Consider the following 21,444-nt stretch of genomic DNA (forward strand, 5'->3'; position numbering starts at 1 on the left):
TCAGGAAAAATGCCTGACCACAACAAAGTCCTGTAAAAAAGGAAAATTACTTCTCCAATACGCTTGTGAGATTATTGACTTTTTCATCATTAAATGCAACTGTTTTGAGTGTTGGAAGATGTACCTATAGAAGTCAAATTGTTTGGATTTATCTGAAACAGAATTTCATCCCACATTAAATCAGCTCACATTAAAATTAAAGGTTTATTTCAGAAAACTGAATGAAAAAAAGACAATCTTAAAACCCTTAAGGGAACTGGGAGAATTTGAAAGATGGTAGGAAATAGACTGCACATGTATTAAATATACTTCACATTCATTAGCTCAACATGTTCCTGGAAGCAAGTCATAGAGGGGTGGAGTCAGCTACAGCTATTTTTAGATCCCACCAAACATGACAGCCTTGCATTTTCCTGCTCCCTGCAATTTGGGGAAAAATTCTGAACCACTCAAGCTCTCTGCCTGTTTGTTCTCTGCTCCCAACTTCAATGCTGTAAGAAAGCAGCAAATCACCTGCTAAGATGAGGTAAAAAGCCCTGCTAGAGAGCATCAAAAGGAAGCAATTTCCAGTTCGGATAACAGGACATCAGCAGGACTTCAAAAGTCCTGGCAGCACTAAACTGAAGGCACTGCCAAGCGGCTAGATGGAAGCTCCTCCTTGCAATGATTTTAAGGGGATATTGAAAAGCCAAGAGCTTCTCCTGGTAAGCAGGAAATGGATGAGACATGAGCACATCAGAAGTGAGGCTCAAAGCCCAAGTGAGCGGGTTGTGCCAGGCACGCCCGGGCCCCATGAAGGGCCAGCTTCAAGCCCCCGCACAACCAGGAGTACAGGGGAGCACGGCACGCACACCTGAATCACACTAGACAGAGTCAGCTGGATCCAGGCGGAAAATCAGTGTATAATAAAAGGAAATGTAATAAAGGGAACAAAAAACAGATTCCTTTGCCTTACCCGACTTTTGTTATAATCTAATTTGAAACTGCCTTGCATGCGCTTCTCTCATAAATCAACGCTACTGGTATTTTATAATGTATACCATAAGAAAATCCTGCTGATGTAACAGATTACCAAAATAAAACTTGCAAGTGATGTTTCATGATTTACAGTTTAATGATTTTCCTGTTGCCAACTTCAGACTGGAAGCTAAATAGTTTAGATACTTATCTATATCCACACACTCCTTGATATCTGAAGCGATAGCAGTCAGGACATTTACACAATTTTCAGCAAGCCCAGTTTCCCATATTTACAGCTTGAAGTCAAGCTGAACTAACAGTAGTGATGAATGGATCTTATTCTTGGAATATGAGTTTTGGAAGTTCATCCTAAAGTGATTAATTTTCAGTAGTTACTCTAACAAAGCACTAAACTGAATGTCACTAATGCTCAACTATTTCATCAATGAATGCCATAACCTGTTAGAACCATAGGATACCCAATGCAATTGTCACCTGGCTTGCTCGGAAAAAATCTATGTTAGGATGAAGTGTCACAATATACGCCAACAACATATTTTATACAAATGCAGAACAAGCTACAAAAAAACCCATGCTACTTTACAGAGCTGCAGAAATATCACTTGAGATACATAAGCTTCTGCTTCTTATAATGTATTTTAATACCCAAGTATGACCAAGACTACTGTAACTTTCTGTGTCAAGTGCATGCCCTTGTTGTATAAGGGGGCAGAAACCGCAGTGTTATCCAGCCCCTATATTAGCATCACAGTCGCAGACCCCCCATAATAGTTCTTTACAAATCAAAGTGACAGCTAATAAGACAAAACAGCCTTTCTGTACGAATGCAAACGGCTGGCAGGTGAGAAAATCCAGCTACAATAGCCATATTCATCAGAACTGAAATTTTATAGGAGTCACCTGCCAGCAGAAATGGCATCATGCTGTACTTGGACAGTACATGCTAGAGGACGACTATTTCTAGCACAAAGATTTAATGCACAAGTTACCTGCTGATACATATTGCTTATCAGAACTGTGCCTGAAGAAAATACTATGCTAACAGTAGTTAAAAACGAAATCTTCAGACAAAATGGTTTCTGCAAATCTTTTTCCAGAGATGTAGGGTTAGCAACAGATGTGCAGCAAGTTTGTAAAAAGTCCGTGCTCATGCCCGAGCTTTGCACTAACTTTATTCAAGGGAATATTACCCTTGTTTATGTGCATTTCTCATGTCTTTTTTAAATTTCACATGTAAATAGTAGTAAGAGCTACGGAGTCCTTATGAAATGTTCTTAAAACAACCCAGCTGAACATGTATTCTGATACTATCTCCTGCCCTTAGAGCTTTTATCATAGTTAATCCAGCATTTGAACACGGAAGAAAATAATACTTCAGTAGGAAACTCAAAAGTATCTTCCCCAAGAGCATTTTCTAAGCGATACATGCATTCAGAAAGATGTGTTCATCCAGTGTATATTTTATAAGCCAAAGAGTAAAGACATCTCTAGAATGAATGCTAAGCGGATCCAGAGAGATGAGTAACGAACCGTCAGTGTCAGAGAGATGTCTTTCAATTCAAATGTATGGTCTGCACAGCAGATTAAAGTAAGGCTACAGACATGCAATCAGCTAGAGCATCCCTGGGCAAAAACAGTTTGCACATTGACCTAAATTTGAAATGAACCACACACTCATAAATAAGTTGCTTCCAGCCTACTCTTGCACTCTAAGCCACATTTTGCAGGCTTAATATCCGGCACCTTATTCTTGCTGCCCTCCTTCCCCTCATTTGTGAGATGCCCACTAAGCTACATTGTTGGAGCAGGCCCTCCCAAATTTTGTTTTAGATTTCTGTTTTGGGTGCTAACCCATGAAAAATTCCCACGGATACAGAAGCAAACAATGCAGTGCTACTTGCCGTTTGCAGATCGCACAGAAAAACAGCGCACAGATTTCACTAGGTCGCTGAACGTATGGGTCTTGCTATCCAGAATAATTTAGTTCCCACTAGCTTTGTTCTCCTATTTCCTGGTACAGCTTTTCAGACCAATCTTCGCTTTTGATTACAAGCAGTAAGCTTTGGATTGCTGGCCTAGTGACATTTTCAGTAGGATGAATAAAAATCCTACACTCCACAATGAAGAGCAAAAGGAGCAAATGAAAAAATACTCAAGACCAAAGCTTTTGTATTTAGGCAACTATAACAAAACTCCTAATTCTACACTTGACACAACCCCAAAAAGGGCTGATTTCCAAACATAATGAGCACTAAAGAAACAGAGCAACCAGTGCTCTATGGCTCTAAAATTCAGGCTGTGTGCATGCTTTTGTATAAATAGGAATATAGGAATATGATTTTAGGCAGCTGCATTTGAAAACATTTGGTCATAAGCATTTTCACTGCAGTGAAGAAACCTCAGGACAAACAGCTGAGCCACACTTTGCAGCATGGAGCCACGCACTGCAATAACTAATTATGTCACTGGCTCCCTCCAAACAACTCAGGTTTGCTGCTTTGCAGAATGCTACAACTATGGTGGCAGAGATTGATTACATTTAACACTATCTGTAACAGATCTGAAACCTGCTAAGGCAGCTCCCATATTTTGGTATGCTCTCCTTTCTATCTTTTAAACAAAAATGTGATTTTAAAACAATTTAGTTATCCTGGTGCAAATATTTGTGTGCGTGCTTCTTTCTGTAAACTGGGCTTTGCTAAACTGAGTAAGAATGGGTTTAAATAGATCTTAAGTTACCTGTACACACCTATACCTAGAAAGAAGTTAGCTCATTCTGAGCTTGGAACTAGCCAGACACCAGCCGGGTCCAGTCCAGAGGTCAAGCAACCACACTAGTGAAGTATTTCGGTTAACTCAGCTCCTCAAAAGAGTGTACTAATTCTCACACCACCAACTTAGCAACAGTTTCCAGACTACAGCAGGTTCGCACCCGGCCATATCAGTACATGTTTGGAGCAAGTTCATACTTGTATTCACGTAAACATGTTCTAAGTGTCCACAACCAACCATCATTGATTTAATTAGCCAAGCACCCATCTACCTATTAGCAAGACCCATGCTGCTGGCCAGCAGGCTGACTAAGCTTTCACGCCTCTGGGCAGGCTTGATGTTCGGCCCGGGCACATGAGAGTTCATGATCCCTTAAAATGACTAAAAGTACAAGTCAGTTTACAGCAATGCAGCTGGATTAGGAATTGCATTTTCTCACTTCATAAGAGTACTTCATGTGAGTCTTTCATTACGTCGTTATCTTGCGTGCATGAGTCAGTGCATTGGTTACAGTTTCTCCTGAATGATTACTCACACTTCTTATAGCAACGCCTCCCAGCACAGCTGAACATCTGAGACGTTCAGTTTACCTTATGCACTTTTGCATGGGAGAAACTGGCACAGTTTTCTTCACTGATCTTCCATATATAGTCTACCTGCCCACTGCACTTCCCAAAACTTCAGAAAAGCCATTTTAAAACCTTAATTCTATATGTTCAAAATGTCATGACACTTAGCACACAGATGTTGAAACAACAGACCATCATGGCTCAGCTTATCCCTTCTTAGTGTATTTACTTTCCAACGTTGACTATTTCTTTTATCTGGCAATCACACTCTTTGGAATGTATTATCAGTACTGGGATTCCCAACCTATGCCAACACAGAATAATGTTAAAATTATCCTGCCCAAAGTGGCTTCACTTTCTCCTTATACCTCTCTAACATCAGAGCAGAGCAAGATAATAATATGAAGAATAAAAATTAAAGATTAGAAAATATAAAATGTATGCATGCAGATTGTATTTTTTAAACAAATGCTGTACAAGAAATGCAACATTGGGCCCACAATAAATACAATATATAGATACATCTGATACACTCAGACAATGTATGATAGTACTTCACATTTTCTAGTACAGAAGTGTATTTATCTGTTTTACAGATGATTTTGTTAACTTCACTATGTCTTATTTCTTTTCCTTGTTCCAGGTACACGTCCCTTTCCACACATTTCCTCTTAAAAAGGCATCTTACTTTAACGATGACGCAGTTAGTGCCATGTTTCTTGTCAGGTCTGAGTAACAAGCAGCTTATGCTGGTATCAGGGTATTTTGCTACCAATCTACAACTGCAGTTTTGATTGTTTGTCCCAGAAAGTGGTCACTACATTTTCATACATCTAAAAACTAAAGAGGCAATAGTAAGCAGAAGCAGCAAAGCTTCTTAAAAGTGTTAAGGCAGGAACTAGTCTTTTAAGGGTAAGAGTTTTATACTCATGTTTCAGAGTATACTTGCCTTAGGCAGCATGGGCGTATACAATCTCAACTGATGTGCTCTGCGAGTGTTAAAAGGGATTTTGAATGGACTGAAATGCCTGAAATCCCTAGACTTCTTGCACCACCAAGTCAAACTTCAACAGAGTGGGTTTAGCTTTTCATTCTTTTGAGGTAATATTGCAGGCAAACATGACTTACATTCTGCGATGATATTGTAGGTATCTGGTGTCAGCACCTTGGTTCCATGTCAAAACCACAGAACCTCACACGCTCCAGAGCGCGGGCTTGCATTTGTATCCCTGGCCCAATCTGGGACTGCTCTGCTGTGGATAACCTCCAGTTACCCACCTGAGGATACTGCAGCCACCAGACCCTTTGCCACTCGAGGGGCTAAGGAAAGAAAGTCTGGCTGCTGCACCAGCAATGCTAGCAAAACCTGCAGCGGCTGAGGCAGCTCCCGGGACAGAGCAGTGTTTTGGGGGGTGAGGGGGTTGCCTCTAACCGTGCTTCTGGAAATCTCACACGGCGGGCTGGTTTTTTTCCTTTGTGGCAGGCTGCCCACTTCGGAGGGTGCGAGGCCTCTCCTCGGGCCCCACCACACCGCAGCGCCCTGCCTGGGCGAGGTGTGCCGGCGCGGCTGCCTACCGTACCTGGATGAGGCCCCGGCGGTGCAGGGCGGTGTGGACGCAGCCCGGCACCTCCCCTCGGACCACCACCGACCCGTTCCCGTTGCCCAACCGCCAGCTCCCCCGCAGGCTGTGCACCTCCGGGCCGCCCGCGGCCGAGGCGCCGGCCCGGCCCGCAGCCGCCACCAGCAGCAACAGCAGCGGCGCAGCGCGGCCCACGGCGGCGCCCGCCCGCCCCGCGGACGGCCGGCATGGCCGCCGGGAAGAGTGAGCGGGCGGCCCGGGTGGAGCGGCGGCCCCGCGCCGCGGCCGCCTCACCGCCATGGCCCGCGGAGACGCTGCTGCGGGACGACGGACGGACGGACGGACGGACAGACAGACGGGGCGGGGGACGACCCGGCCGCAGCCTCAGAGGGCTGGGGCGGCGCTTCGGGCCGTTAGCGGCCGGCGGGGGTGGGGGCGGGGCGGGCGCGCGCCTCCTCCCGCCGCCCGTTAACGGCTGCTCGGAACCGGGAGACCGCTCAACGGTCCCGCTGCAGGGGCGGGAAGGAGAGATGGCGCTGCTGAGGATGAGGCAGCGCGGCTCCTCGGAAGGTTTCCAGTCAGCTGGAGAGCGGCTTTCCCCCGCCGCTGGCGGCTGAGCGCAGCCCGCGTTGGACAACCCCGGCAACAAGCGAGGGGGACGCGACCGCTTTCCCGCCCCCTCCCCGGCTAAAGCGGCGATGGGCACTTGCACGACCCCCCTGTCCAAGCGGCTATTGCAGCAAGTCGGCACAACGCGAGGACAGGACGGCTTACCGAGCAGGGCGTACACAGTAAGAGCAGAAGAAAGAATAAAAAAAAAAAAAAAAAAGTGTGGGGTTTTTTTTTCTCCAAGAAGAGGCAGAGTGGAACATTGATAATAGGAGCAGTACAAGGTTACACATCTTTCAGCTGTAGCAAATTTACTTAGAGCTCTAGAAAACTGCAGTGAAGTGGGAGGAATGAGGAAGAGCTGTGACAACACTGCAACAGGTACTTTCAGTATTGGCTCCCTCAAGTCATGAGATTTTATATGGCCTCAGAATTCCACCTCCTTTTCCCTATAAAATTACAGAGGCGTATAAAACTGGAACAAACGTCATGAACATCTCGTAAAGAACTACTCTGGTTTCTCATAAAGCAGCGCTAGCACTGTTGCTGTGGATTTTGTTCATAAAAATTGAGTACATTCATCTGCAAAGGAGCAGAAGGGTCAGCTCCAAAGAAACAACCTGAAGTACGGTTTCTAAACCACACTGTAGTTTTCCTGCATGCCCTCACCAGCTTAATCCCTTCATTCACAGCCCAAAACCAGGAATTAAAGCAACAAATTCTTAAATGGCTCAGTGGAAGGAGCGAAAGGCAATCCGTGGCCTGAGCTCTCGTTTAGGGGTAGCCAGCCACCCTACTTCAGGCTCTGTTTCCACTGAGCCCTGGTGCAGAGGGGCCTAGATCACCATGAAATGGAGATGTTTCACACCATGGCATGGTTGCGCTTGTCTAGCTGTTCCTCCAGCTGAAGCAGTACAGCAGGTAGAAAACAGTTGTGCAATCCACTGAATCTCATTTCACAATATAGAAAAGGGCTCAGACTTCGGAGACTCTCGCAATTGCAAGAGTGACTAGCCCACATACCTTCCGAAGGTTGTGACAGCACAGAACAGAAAGGTATCCAAGAAACTTTCAAGACCAGATTCCCTGTATGCCTGCTCAGCTGTGAGCAGATAAGACAGCATTTGGTTTGCTTTTCTTCAGGTACAAATTACTTTATTCCCTCACACAGCTCAACATGAAATCGGGAACACTCATTTCGGCAGCCACTCCACAACCTTAGCTTATGGTTTGTAGCATTTTTGGGGTGGGTTTTGAGTTGGTTTTTTTTTTGTTGGGGGTTGGGGTGTTATTGTTTACTCTTAAAGCATAGTTGATGAAATAAATATTGTTTGGATTTGTGTCATTTTTACTTCATTTATGAACCAGGTCAGAATCTTGGTCAGGCAGGTAATTTGCTGTCTCAGAATACACTTAAGTGAGAAGGTGACATATGCTTAAAAAACAGAAAATCTTGCAAATTCCTTTAAAGAAGTAATGCTACCAGTAGTGTCACGTATCTTCCTGTTACTATACGATTTTTTTTTCCTTTTAACAGAAGAGTCAGGTCACTGTGCATACAAAGAAAGCAAACTACTAACTACATGTAGGTGCATACACATGATTCTGCATAGAAATGCAACCAACCAAGAGCATTCAAAGAAACCCCAATTAACTTGCAGGACTTTATGTAGTTTTTCCATTTCTGTCCTTATGTTTTCTTTTTGTCTATAATTATAGACTGTAAAATTAGAGGAGGAAGGAATACGTACAGCACCTTGGGATGCTAAAGAGTTAATTACTTTAACAACATATACACAATTTGTACACCAAATCACATAAGAAGTGTGACTGACACAAAACCATGCTGCTGCTCCTGGTATGCAGCATAGAGCGCAAGACTGAACTGCAGACAAGAACAGGGATACCAGAGCTTTGTTTTACCTCCTGGCTTTCACACACCTAAGTCAGCACACCATAAGAATCCACCCTAGATACGCCTTGAAAACATTACTGAACATGGTCAACGTGCCTTGTTGGTTTTGATCCAAATCCTTTTGAGCTGACAACCCTTCGTTTCAATACAACAAAAATGTCAGTCCTTCCATTCATCTACCACATAAAGTACATGATATAAGCACAGGTGATATTTTCACCTGTGAAAGCACAAGGGACACAGTTCTGAGAAATACTGGTCCAAGGAGAGAAACAGTAGCTGATCTTTTTGTCACTCTGAAAAAATCCCCGCTACCAACTTCAAAAAGGGATGGGATGCACCCATACTGTTTGGCAGCAGAAGTCTCTGCAGAAATTTAGCCATCGCAACAGTTACTGTGTGCGTCTTTTTAAGACTGAGTAACTCACAGTCAATATATTGACTAACCGAAATGCAGGTCCCCTTTCAGTTCAACTCCCAGCCATCTTTTAGTGAGCAGGCAAAAAAGACTATCATCATAGAAGACCGAGTTAACCCAGCTGGCTCTGCATGTTGTAGAATTCAGTCAAAATTAATATCTTCTCACCTTTAAAAGTTCAGACTATAAAATCATTGTAGATTAAGAGTAGAAAACCTTGTTCTGTTTCTGCCCTCATCTGTCAATGAGTAATGCTTTCAGGAAAATGAAACAATTCAGTGTCTTTTCCTTAAATTCACTCATACAACACAAAAAGCATTCAAACACTGTAGTGCTGCTTGAGAGGTCTTGTCAGATATTATTTCTCAAGAAGCAGATTTACAGACAATTAAGTTTTAATGCTACCAAAGAACAACTGCAAGCTGGCTTTTTTTTTTTTTTTAATACATCTTTTTCAGCAAGTCATGTGGTAGCTTCCCAGTAAGAAGGAAACTACATTTCAAGATGTTTACTGTACTTCCGTGTTTTCTTTGCCTTTTATTCTTTCTGCTGAAGACTGACTGGAGCGACACACACACACACACACACACAAAACTCAACCTAAAAACAATGCTGTAATTAAGTATTCTGAGAACATGCTGTTTCCTTGTTCAAGGCTTATAATTAAGTTAAATCATGTCTCATTTTCATGTCCCAGTTTTAGGGTTTGTTTTTTGTTTGTTTGAGGGTATTTTTAAACAAATGACATTTTTACTGTTTAAAGATACTAGAGTCTTAAAGGCTGTGGTTTTATCTTTTAAAATCTTAAGACACAAAGCAAGATCTTTTGTGTGGCTTTTTTTTTTACTGTGTACCATATTCAATTTCTTTCTGAAATGCCATAAATTTAGGAGGTTACTACAGTTCTTACTTTACAATACTGCAAGCGGATATTCTTTATCAACAAAGACAAAAAGCTGAAGGCAAAAACCATGCCTTCGGCTCTATTAGAATAAATTCAGAGTAGTTCCATTGAAGCTGCCCAAATTCTGCCGTGTTAATCCAGAAGTCTTTTGTTTCCAATTGCTATGCAATCTCTATCATCACGACAGGCTGCTGCTGCTTTCTCTTTCAAATTCACGTTCAATGAGTTCATGCAAAGGCTTTAAGCAAACAGGTTCTCACAGATTTGGCTGCAGTACTTTAAGATATTACTGCCCCCACCTGTCCACCCTGTACCATTCTTCTGGTGAAGGTTACCACCTCTGAAGCAAAAGAGGACTTGTATTCACAGCAGTCCATATCGGGGCTTGCTATCTCTTTTGGTAACCGTACACCACCGCGGATACCACCACCACAGACCATTTGTCAATGATGCAAAACAACTGAAGGATCATCTGCTTTTGGGAGTTTTGCATAGATGCAGCAGTATCGACGCAGACATGTTGGATAAATACTGATGTAAAACCGGACTGGTGTTTGCGTGACTGTTAATACCTTCAGACAGTACAGCACATCTGTATGAAAGCCCTACAGCTCCTCAGCATAACGCCTGTCCTCTGTTTCATGACTGCCTCTGATAAACATAGAACCGCTATGCAAAATAGTTCCTCTCTGGGCTGGTGTAAAAGCAACATGATGCAGGGAGCCCTCCAGCTATGGATTTGTAAAGGACAGACAGAAAGAACACATTTCAGGCATTATTCTGTATTTATCTTGAATTCCGTCCAAAAAGGATGGTATAATAAAATGAGGAAATAAATTAACGTTGCTTTTAGATGAGGACACTTAATACATCACTAGAAGAGAGCGTTATATGAGGTTATCGTGAGCAAAATACAAAATGACAGTCTAAGTAGTAGGCCTAAAGTTTCTTTCATAATTATTGTAAAGTCTGTAGGTCACTGCAAGGGGATTTCCTTAGCAAACAAAATTACTCAACACTAACAACACAAGTAATTAAAAGTAAGTATGTGGAAAGGAAGCTACTGCTCCAGACAAATGCTATATGGAGGAGAAAAAGCAAAAAATAGGTAATAATGATTTTCAAATTGCATAAGCAGAAAGGCAGGCAATACCTTGAGTACACCCTTAAACTTCATCAGGTACGCAGGGGCAAAAGCCTGTATTTATACCTCTACATAACATCTTGTTTTGAGATGGGTCAAACCACAGGATTTAGGTTTCAGGTCACCGCCTTCCACAGCACAGACACAAAAAGCATACGGATCTTAAAAGCCAGCATGACCGGATTTCTAAAGACAAGTTCTTTAGGAGGTGGAATTCCCATGGCTTTTCTTCTCTTCAATTTATAAACAATTTTGAGGCAATTCTAATCTATTTATAAGATTATGTAGCACTGACCACGGTCATTTACCCTTTGTCTCATGAGCAGCAAAGTCACTGTCTTAAGGCTAGCTATGGTGCTGTCCAAGCTCCCCGTGAACTCTCATTAAAACTTAATTAAAGCATATCTAGAATCAAAACTGATTCTCTGGCACTTACAGGAAACCAGTAGTACATATGGAGACATTATGAAACAGCTTGCTTCGCCTTTCTTAAAGGTCTAAAACTACACAGTCGTCTGTGACCACAATACAATGTATGACTCATCCCTAAACGCTTAAAATTAAATCCCTCAAAATGTGGGTATCACAGGTAACAAATGGTTTCTCCCCTGACGGAAGTTGGAGAGGCTTCACCGAGTCTTACTAACGCCGTGTACTTCTCTCGGCATTTTGCCAGCTGAGTACAGGACATACCAAACAGATTACGCTAAATAGGAAACATATATCCAGCCTACTGTTTCAATCAATGTTTTCCGTCCAGGTGAGTATTATGAGAACGTCAACAAAAATTTATAGCTGATAAACTGGATAAGTAAACTTACATGGATTTGGAGTTGCCAGAACAGCTGGGAGCTGCGTTTCTTTTTCTAGCTCAGTCACTCCAGACAAACCGTTGGGGCAGGTCAGGACCTCTGTTTCTCAAACCTTTAGTGGGGGTAATACACCTGGCTTCAGCACTGGGACAAACTCTGTCCGTTCATTTCTGCAAAAGTGACCCTAATGCAAGCACCGGGGAATATTCAAAATAACTTTACTGAAAACTGTGGATCCTCAAGAGACACTTTTTTCCCCTCTTGAAAGATTAATGATTATTTCAGCACCTACAAGGATTGCCAGAATTCTTAATCAATGAAGCCCCCACTCCATCGACTTAAGCCCCACTTACGCAACATAAGCATAAGCCAAGAGCCTGCCCACATCCAAAAAAAGCCTCACCTGTCTGAACGATTCCAGTGCAAACCCCTTACGCAACGGAACTGCATCCTCGTGCAGTCCAGGATGCTACATGCCACATCACTCACTGGTACAAACGTCTCAGGAGCAAGAGTTACAGAAATTGACTCACGCACGTTCATCAAGCAGACATACTTCAATATGGGCTCTATTTTTTTTTTTTTTCCCAAATGACTTAGTAGATAAACAGCACTAAAAATACTACTTTATACATACCCATCTGTAAAAAAAGTGTGATGTGTTCAATTCTCATTGAAACAAAAAGGAAAGACTACTGCAGCAAACAACGAGAGTACGTACTAGAAGGATCACAGAATATCTCAAGCTGGAAAGGACCCGTAAGGATCATCAAGTCCATCTCCCTGCTCCTTGCAGGACTAACTAAAACTAATCCATGTGACTAAGAGTGCCATCCAGATGCTCCTTGAACTCTTGACAGGCTTGGTGTCATGATCACTTCCCTGGAGAGCCGGTTTCAGTGACCCACCACCCTCTCGGTGAAGCAGCTTTTCCTAATGTCCAATCTGAACTTCTCCTGATGCAGCTTCATTCAATTTTGCGTCCTGTCATACTCTCGTGCTGTCCAACTACAAATTTGTTGGTTTGGTACTAGTCAAAATTTTACTATCTTGATACTTGCACTGGAAGCGGGGAAGGCAGGCAGTAGTTTTATGGCTAGAAATTAGTAATAAAGACCCTTAGGAACCTTGTCTCTTCAGCTCAGTCCTTGGTGAAAGAAGGGCCCAACCTCTTCAGGGAGTGGCTACGTTAAGATACTATTCACACTGATTTTGTTTACAGTTAAAGTCTCAGCCCAGTGGATCCAAATAATCTGGTGCTCAAATTATTGCCTATACCTTTGATAGGTGCTACAAGTGTCACAGTTCCATGGAAGAGCTCTGCTTTCTCACCACTAGGGCTGCAGACAGGCACAAAGCAACGGCAGCCTGTAAGAAAGGATCTAAAAAACAGAGGAGATCACTGCCGGGAATCCTTCAAGATTGTTTCAGCAAGCGCAAAGACCTTCAGCTAGTCTAAACTGGTATAGATCTACTGAAAGGAGGAAAGCTACACTATAACTTCAATTAACCCTTTGTATATAAATATGCAGCATGCATTGATGTCTGTAGAATATTTCACAACAGTGCCACAATATTCTGAGGGCATTTAAAGTTTTAATTATTAGTGAGTTCAAGAGTGAACAGCCACCTAAGCTTTTGGCACTTTTTCCATACTAGCAAAATAAACAGCATTCAGCAAACATTCATTTCCAAAGGTATAGCGCTCTGTTAAAAGGGCTTCTTCACCACAGGAAGCTGTCGTAACTCCAAAAGGTTATTAAGCATGTTAAAGTTATTAAGTATGTTGTTATTAAGTATGTTAATTCTCTCAGCATTTTTTGAATAGAGGTTATCAGCAGTGGTCACACTGACAAATAGTTTTAAAGGCCTCGAACTATGCCCTGAGGAATTTGAAACACACCAAAAAGACAGTTAAAGGTATTTTTAAAAAAATTTAGGCAATTCAGTCTAACGAAGTAGTTCAATATGCCTAGCAAGTTGACAAATAACAATTTTTCCTCAATATTCACTTTGGAGTCCTCCATACCTGGTCACAGCCATGAAGGTTTACTTGGAGGACAGAAGGGTGCAACTAAGCTTCCTTCGGCCATCTCCTGCTTTGACAGTTAACAGTGCACAGCGTAACACTGACACGAGAAAGCCACTGCGTGACTGGAAAGAGTCACTCATTGTTTAGTGAGCATCTTGGTGGCAATTTGAACTTGGAGATTTTTCAAGACCTCTTCTGTTTTGTTGTGTTCTCTCAGTACCAAGGATGCTGATCCACTGTTTACCCTTCCAGCTTCCCGGCAATGACCCATAATCTCGTAACCACAAACTATGATTACTGCTACTTCCTCCTCGCACAACTCTTCTACAAGAGCTTATCAGTTAGCTGCAGCTGGCTCAGAAGGTACAGCTGGCTGCCCTCTCCACTGTCCACACCCTAAGTTATTCATGATGTATGCGTCAGCATATACTACATGGTAACTTCTCTTTAAAAATTCAGTGAGACTGACAACATTAAGCTCTTCCCCTTCACTCTCTGTCCCCGCGTATCTGCACTCTAGATTCCTAATCCTAATACATGACAGTTGTTTCACCTATACTTATCTAAACTAAAAAGTTTCTTAATCCATTTTTTTTTCCGTATTTTTACAAGATCTCCTCCCAACTAGAACCGCTGCAGCAGTTAATAGAGTAAAAAGATTCTTTTCTAAGTTCCCCCTTCCCCCTTTCGTCATGCTTTGCACCTCAAGAGGCATTACATGCCCTAGCAACTGCATAAAATACTGGTTCATAATTCTGAGGCACTCAGAGTCCCCAGGCACTGCCTAGCTAAGTTACATGAAAGAGATTCCCCACCAGACCAGGGAAGGCAGCAAAAAGCAGCCCTATCTAGCAGGGGATGTGGGAGAAACAGGCAAAAAGTTGTTCAGGTCTCTACAGGGTGGTGACAAACATTGCAGGGTGGCTGTGGGAAGGAAAACAAGGTTAGGAGGGCTGATTGGTCAACTACAACCTATTTCTGTATCGGTCTGCCGCCCTGTGAACCAGAGATGATGTTCTAGCTTTAGTTAAGCAGCAAATGGCAACTTCTCTTTTCATCTTCCTTCCCCCCCCCCCCCCCCCCCCCCCCCGTAAAGCACAGCATAATGCATGTGTGGCCAGTAAGATGCCATGTCAGCCACGTTAAAAAAAAAAAGCAACCTGTTTCAAGGAATAGTTTTACATCCAAAAGTTTCAAGGTAACTGGTCAATGGCTTTCCACAAGCCTGTCTTTTCATGTTTTCATTCTGAAAAGTTGGAATATTTTCCTACATCAGTCATATCAATATCAGAAAGAATATTATGGTCAAAAATACACTTCAGGGTTACCTGCATTTTCTTAAAGTTTGAGTTTTCTCTATCATTTATGGTTAATCCAAACAGAATGTGTCTTTACTTCTTCCCCAATTTATAAATAAAAAGTTAAGGCTATGAAAATTCACATCCTTTGCACTGAAACAGTAATTCTGAGTGTGAAATGCAACACATACGAAGTAGGAGCGGAAAAAAGCCCAGCTAAATCAAGTAACAGCCACCTACCTACCTCTGCTCTAATTCAATTGCTTTTGATTGGGCGACGATGCCTTGAAGTGCAGCTTTCAATGAATTTGGAATGGATTCTCAGGAAACAAATCATTATGTAAACAAGACTTGGAGACATCCTCATGAAATACAACTCCAACTATAAACCCATTAAAAACAGTTAGTACAGTCAACAATAGAAACAGGGGGTCATGATTAATTTACACAAGCTCTACCTCTTACGCTGGTTCTACTCACTATCCGCACCTGTCCCATGGCAGCTTCGTTACTGAGCTTAAAACTCATTCCCAAGCAAACCATGAACTCCCAAACCAAAGGATTTTTCTACTACAAAAATCGGGGTCAAAGGAGGCTTACGCTAATATACGTTGTACGTATTTAACTGTACGCTTTGGCTTACACATTTCAGTTAACTTCTCTTTCTAGGCAAATCATGAGAAACTGTGTCCTCCTTTTTATAGCACTACTACCTCCCAATGTAAAACTTCCATCTTCTGAGTGTACAAAAACCCCTTCACTATTTATGCAAAGCTAAGTGTATTAAGCACCCCAACTATATAGAAATGATTGTATCCCAAATATTTTATAGTGTTACTACTACATTAAAAAAATACCATAATAGTCTGCAAAATAAGCTTATGCAAAGCCACATTCATTCTCTTGGGGGGGGGGGGGGTTCTATTTCTACCACACGTAACAGGAGACTTGCAGAATCACACAGTGGCTTAATACACGTTAATGGCACACTGCCTTTATAAGCTTCTGTGGTAAGATTTTCTACTCATTATAGCATCACTGAAGCAAGAAAGCCTTCCCCAAACACCATGCATCTCTTGAACCTATTTCAATTCAACTGGCTAACGTATTTCTATATGATTTGTCCTCTGGCCTTTCAAAAAAAAAAAAAAATCCCAAACCTCTGAGAGGTCAGCACTGTGGGTGCTAATAGAAGTCTCCTGAAACTTTAAGGGATGAAATCCTCACTGGGCTTCACAGTAAGGAGAAAAACTGAAGAAAGGGTGGAGTGGAAGAACACAGGTATACAAAAGCTGAGCAAAACACACAAACAAACAAAACCGGTAAAATCTGTTACTTCTAAGTTTGTCAAGGCACATATGTCAATCAGACCAGACAGATAAGCTGAGGAGGTACAAGACTTTAAGGGACTTCTCACAGACATAGAGACTGAACAACACTCAGTCCCAAATACTAAATTCAATTCTTCCGCCAGCACTAATCCATTCTGTAAAAGGATATATCGGTGCCATCTTCCAGAGGTTGTCTTGTTCTCCACTAAGTTTGTTACCTGAGAACTCCGACAGTCACTAACAGCGATACTCTCCTCAATGCTCTTCTGAATACAGACACAAACCCTAGTACCTTAAGGACATCTGGACCTCTTACTCCAATAAGAGCATCCCAAACCTTGCAATAGGAAAAAGAATAAAATAATGGTTATATTGAATAGATCCTTCAATTTCTAAGATACCTGTGAATTAATTAAGTTTTCTGCATTCACTGTCAGATCAGGATTAATAGCATGGCAAAGAATCTGTAATCCTTGTTTTAGCAAGAGTATCCTTCCCCAAAGAATTAACAGCTTCATACTGAACAGGGGTCTTTGCCAGAGCTATGATACATCTTCACTATTTACCTTCACAAATTTGTCAGGAGGGAAGGGGTTATAGACTCACACTAAGCTCTGCACATAAGGTTGCAAACTGCAGTTCCTCGCTTAGATGCCAAGAGGATCTGAGTTGCATGTTCAATAAGAAGTTGTGTTCCAGAAAATACCCTTTAAAAAAAAAAAAAAAAAGAGACAGGACTTAAGACTGTACAAACACTACTTCTTTCTAGACTTGCATCAAATACTGTGAGGTAAGAAGTGTTGAGGCTTACCTAGCCAGAGGGAAAAAAAAAAACAAGAGGCTTGATTTAGAAACAAGCATAGGCTTCTCTTTTCCTCAGCATATATTAAACTATCATATTCAGTGTCTATCAGTATTTTCTAAGATAAGAACATCACCAGCTAGGCAGCTCTTCAAGAACACAGGAGAACAGCTTAATTTGTGCATTCCCTCTAATGAACTGTGACATCACATCTGAGAGGCTAAACTTGAGTCAAAATTCCCATCCTGGATAAAGGTAAAGGCACTTCCAAATTCTGTCGCCACAACCCTAGTGTGCCAAAGCAGCTGGAGCAAAACCAGCTGCCCAGCTCTCCAGCCAGCATTCCTGCCACAGGGACAAAGCAGTATCACTGTCTTTGAAGCAACTGATCATACTCTGCACGTTAAGTCCGTGATGGAACAACATACAGTTAATACAAAGATGAATGACGTTGAGGCAAAAACCAGAATTACCTAGATGATTTGCAAAGCCTAGGATTCTTAAGTACAGAGCTTGAGTACTTCTGCTTGAAGCTCCTGAAGGGGAACCAATCTCAAGTGCAGTCATTCAAAGAGAGCAGCCTGCTCTCCCGGAGTCAATCAGGTACAACTCCAGATCAAAGATCAGTTAGCAGCTGTTGAAAAACAACACATTCTGATCAACATTGTTTGTCTCCTGATGAAGCTTCCTTCCCTCACAAACTAAAAATCTTCACTGTTTGAAGACGATACTGAATTCTCACCGACATTTCCAATGGACAGACAAAAAAAAAAAAGCTATTTTGGACAAACAGGGATGTTTACCAGACATCCTTAAAAAAATTCTCAAGTATTACTTTACGCAGAGCTGTCCTATCAAATTCACTGTTTCGTTTCTGGCACCTCACTGTAAAGATTACATTTGTCACCTCTTCTAACCTGAGACAAACAGCTGCTCTAGAAATAGTTACAGCAGTTACTGCTGCTCACCTGCAAGCTACTTGACTCTTTCCCCCACAACTGATTCACATTAAACAAACCACACGTCACCTCACTGCAATACAAAAAAAAGCTGACAACTTTGAACTCTCCCTGCAGAAGACCGAGTGCTTGCTCCTAAATAACACAGGAGACCAAAGTTACTGCAGCATTAACTACGGAGAAGGGTAACTCACGGTTTATGGGCACAGGCTAAACAATCACAAACATTGACTTGTGAACTGTTCTATACACACCTGCAAAAGCTCACCTGTCTACACTTGGAATTGCTCTTCCCAAGGCTACATCTGAAGTGCTATTCTTTGACAGGCTAACCCGGACATTTAAAATCACAATTTATCAGTTCTCTTATTGCAGATTATTTTGAAGCCAGCTGGTTTTACACTAGACTGCATGAATTGACAGCAATGCCTTTTCACTTCACAATAATATGGGCAGCCTGTCTTTACCTTCCATACCTTCTCTTCACGTCATACATTTACCCAGTTTTGTTTCCTGCATTACCATGCTTTCTCTGCATTGGGCCTGCACTGTTGCCAATATATAAGCCCTCAGCCTGTACTGAAAATATTTTAGCCGCAATTCCAACTACCTTTTAAATATGCAACAATTGCCTATCGAAATCTGAATCCAACAGTTCTCCAATTTATGCACATTTTATATTTATGTTGAAGGCACAGCATCCACTCAATGACACCGAGAACTGGACAGCATAAAGCAAGTTATTCCTATGAGTAGCAGTTTTTTGGTTTTCAGGCTTGAAGAAATTAGTGTGGTCTGTGTTCTAGTGAAATAACCTTTATACCTTAAGATCCTTTATTGATCATGGATTTTTTGCCTCATTCTGTTGTTCTAGTGCCAATTTGTTTCATTTAACTCTCTAACAGAGATAGTTGTCTTAGCCTAGTTTTCACGTATAAAACTACACACAAACCAGGGAAAGAAACTTAATTTAGATTGGGGGGGGGGGGCACATATAAAACACAGCAAGAAATCTTCAGCTGAATTCCAACTTCCACTCTGCTACTATTCTACTAGGGACTTGCAGACTGAAGATTTCTTCTGAAGCACTAGCCACATCTGATGGACCTATGGTATCTGCTTCAGATGATAATGCCTGTAAAATACTAATTTTTATAACAATGAAGGATTTGAAATAAAATGGCTAGAGAGAACAATTGAGAGGAGGCTGGAGAAAAGAATCCAATAAAAAAATTATTTAGAACATTTCTGGCTGCGGATGTTTAAACCATTATCTCTTAATTGACGCTAACTCCTTTTTGCATAAGCAATTATCAAATCTAACAGGACTGGTATAGTACATCTGCACACCTAGGTACTAACTCGTTGTCTCTTCATCATTTGCCAGACTGTAGTTCCATGCCTCCACAGCAATCAGACCCTATACTGTTGTGGTCTGCTTAAAGCCAGACTTTTCAGAGTCAGCATCTATAATCTTTATATAAAAACCACTACGTACAGTGCAACGGAGTTGAATGTCTTCACACACACACACACATATAAAAATGTGTTTATACTCATTTTTTCAAGCAATACAGAAGATGCTGTGTGCATCAGCAGACAGGGAAAGAAAAAAATATCCCTAACCAACGCTACAGATCAAGTTTTTCTTGCATCCTGAAAAGACTCAAAAAACGTGCTTAAAACCACTGCAAGTTTTTCAAGTGAAATTTGAATAACCTGACTGGAATTGCGTTGTCAAATTCAACCCCCTTCTAAACATGGCAAGAAATCTTAAAAAAATTATTCCAGAAACAACACTGAAGTGTAAGTTTCTTTCCTTGTTATGTTTTCGTTAAATCTAAGTGCCTTGGCTTGACACTTTGTTCTCTATAAATACTCTCAAAAACAAAGCAATTAAAAAAAATTTTGTTCAATCCAAGACTTTTAGGATGGAGCTGGCCTCTGTGTTCTGAAGCTAGTATTACATTTATCATCCTGAAATAAGTCTTTTAACAGAGCTGGACAGGACAACTTACTTCATGTGAAAGTTTTGAAAAACACTGAAGTTCAAACCAAAACTCTTTTTCCCCCTCCATATGTTTCACAGTAATTAAGATTTACTACATACTTTTTAGACTATCTGTGGTTTTAGTAGGTAGAGTACTCATTCAGGTAATCACTAATTAAGCTTTTTGCTTTGGTAAAAGTTCTTAAATTCTTTCACCATCTCCTTATTAGCTCATGTTAACCAGCTCCTCCCCTTGCCCCCCCGCATAAACAGCAAGCCCAAATTAACTTCCGCAGGAAGCCTGCACCAGACACTACTGCGACAGCTTCAAGGACAAAACACCTGCCACTTCCCACTGCACAGAGATAAGATTTTAAGTCTCAGCATGACCCGCGGCACACATATATAACCATCTACAATTCACCCATCATTCTTTCATCAAAACACATACCTTGTAATTACAGAAAATTATCACAGGAGGACCATTACGGACATACAAGAGAAATATATAGTGGTCCAAACAAGATTTCCATCTTCCATGTAATATTTTACTATCTCCTCCTTCCCTGACCCTCCCTCATCCACACCTCCTCGAGTTTTATAAAGCCTGGTGCCTTACATCTGACAAAACATCTTTCTAGTTGATCACATAAGTGATTTCAGTGGCTATGACTCCAAGACAAAGTAATAAGCATCAAATTAACACAATTACCAAAAAGGTGAGAGCAACATGTTTGTAAGCTTAGAAATATAAACCTTTACCTCAGTTGTAATGCTACTGGCAGCTGTATTTTAAGTATATCTAATTTTCCAGCAAAATAGTGTAAGCAAAAATCTTTGGTTAGCAAAGCATGAACTACAACTTCATCAACAAATTTCAGAATGTCATTTCAGTGAGGCATGCCCTGTTAAAGAGAGCCCAGGTTTCTAAATTTCAAGCCAACTAGACTTTACAAGAAGTTCACTTCCTAGTTTAGAACCAGAACAAACCATGTCCAAACTACATATTCAAATTTTTATAAAAATTAAGGTTTAACATTTATTTTACATCTAGCTTTCCACATCCATGTGGGGACAAGGAATCAGAATGTACATAACTATAAGCAGTGCAAAAGTGGTGCCAGTGCGAAGTCACAGATGCACAATAAAGTGATAGTAGAAGACTAGAGAAAATGAAGCTATGGATGTTAAGAATGGAGACCAAAAAAAACCAAACAAGGAAAAATATGAAGGAAGAGGGCAGGAAAGAGGAGAGCCGGATGTTTAATAATGCCCTTGTTGCTGCAAAGAGAAACTAATGGCACAAGACAATGTTTCTTGTAGAACAA

At 41.5% G+C, this 21,444-nt stretch overlaps 1 protein-coding gene across 14 annotated transcripts in view; it reads right to left on the reverse strand.

The window, feature by feature from the left end:
• The window catches only part of MANBA (mannosidase beta), a 67,453-nt gene extending 53,250 nt beyond the window's left edge, over positions 1 to 14,203 (reverse strand). For 2 of the 14 annotated variants that reach the window (XR_015699717.1, XM_087736720.1), the window contains exon 1: positions 5,903 to 7,802. Coding sequence is in view for 7 of the 14 variants with exons in the window: in XM_087736720.1 (XP_087592846.1) it covers positions 5,903 to 6,202 (300 nt within the window). In the remaining 7 variants the exon portion in view is untranslated. Of the gene's footprint in view, positions 1 to 5,450; positions 5,830 to 5,902; positions 7,816 to 11,713; positions 11,977 to 12,341; positions 12,954 to 13,733 lie in introns of those variants that run through there. The other 12 variants (XM_087736730.1, XM_087736729.1, XR_015699718.1 and 9 more) reach the window with 11 other exon arrangements.
• Between the last annotated feature and the right edge of the window lie 7,241 nt (positions 14,204 to 21,444).

Source organism: Nipponia nippon, unplaced genomic scaffold (genome assembly GCF_047370975.1).
Source record: "Nipponia nippon isolate SJK-2023a ecotype South Korea unplaced genomic scaffold, ASM4737097v1 scaffold_6, whole genome shotgun sequence".
Taxonomy (NCBI): domain Eukaryota; kingdom Metazoa; phylum Chordata; class Aves; order Pelecaniformes; family Threskiornithidae; genus Nipponia; species Nipponia nippon.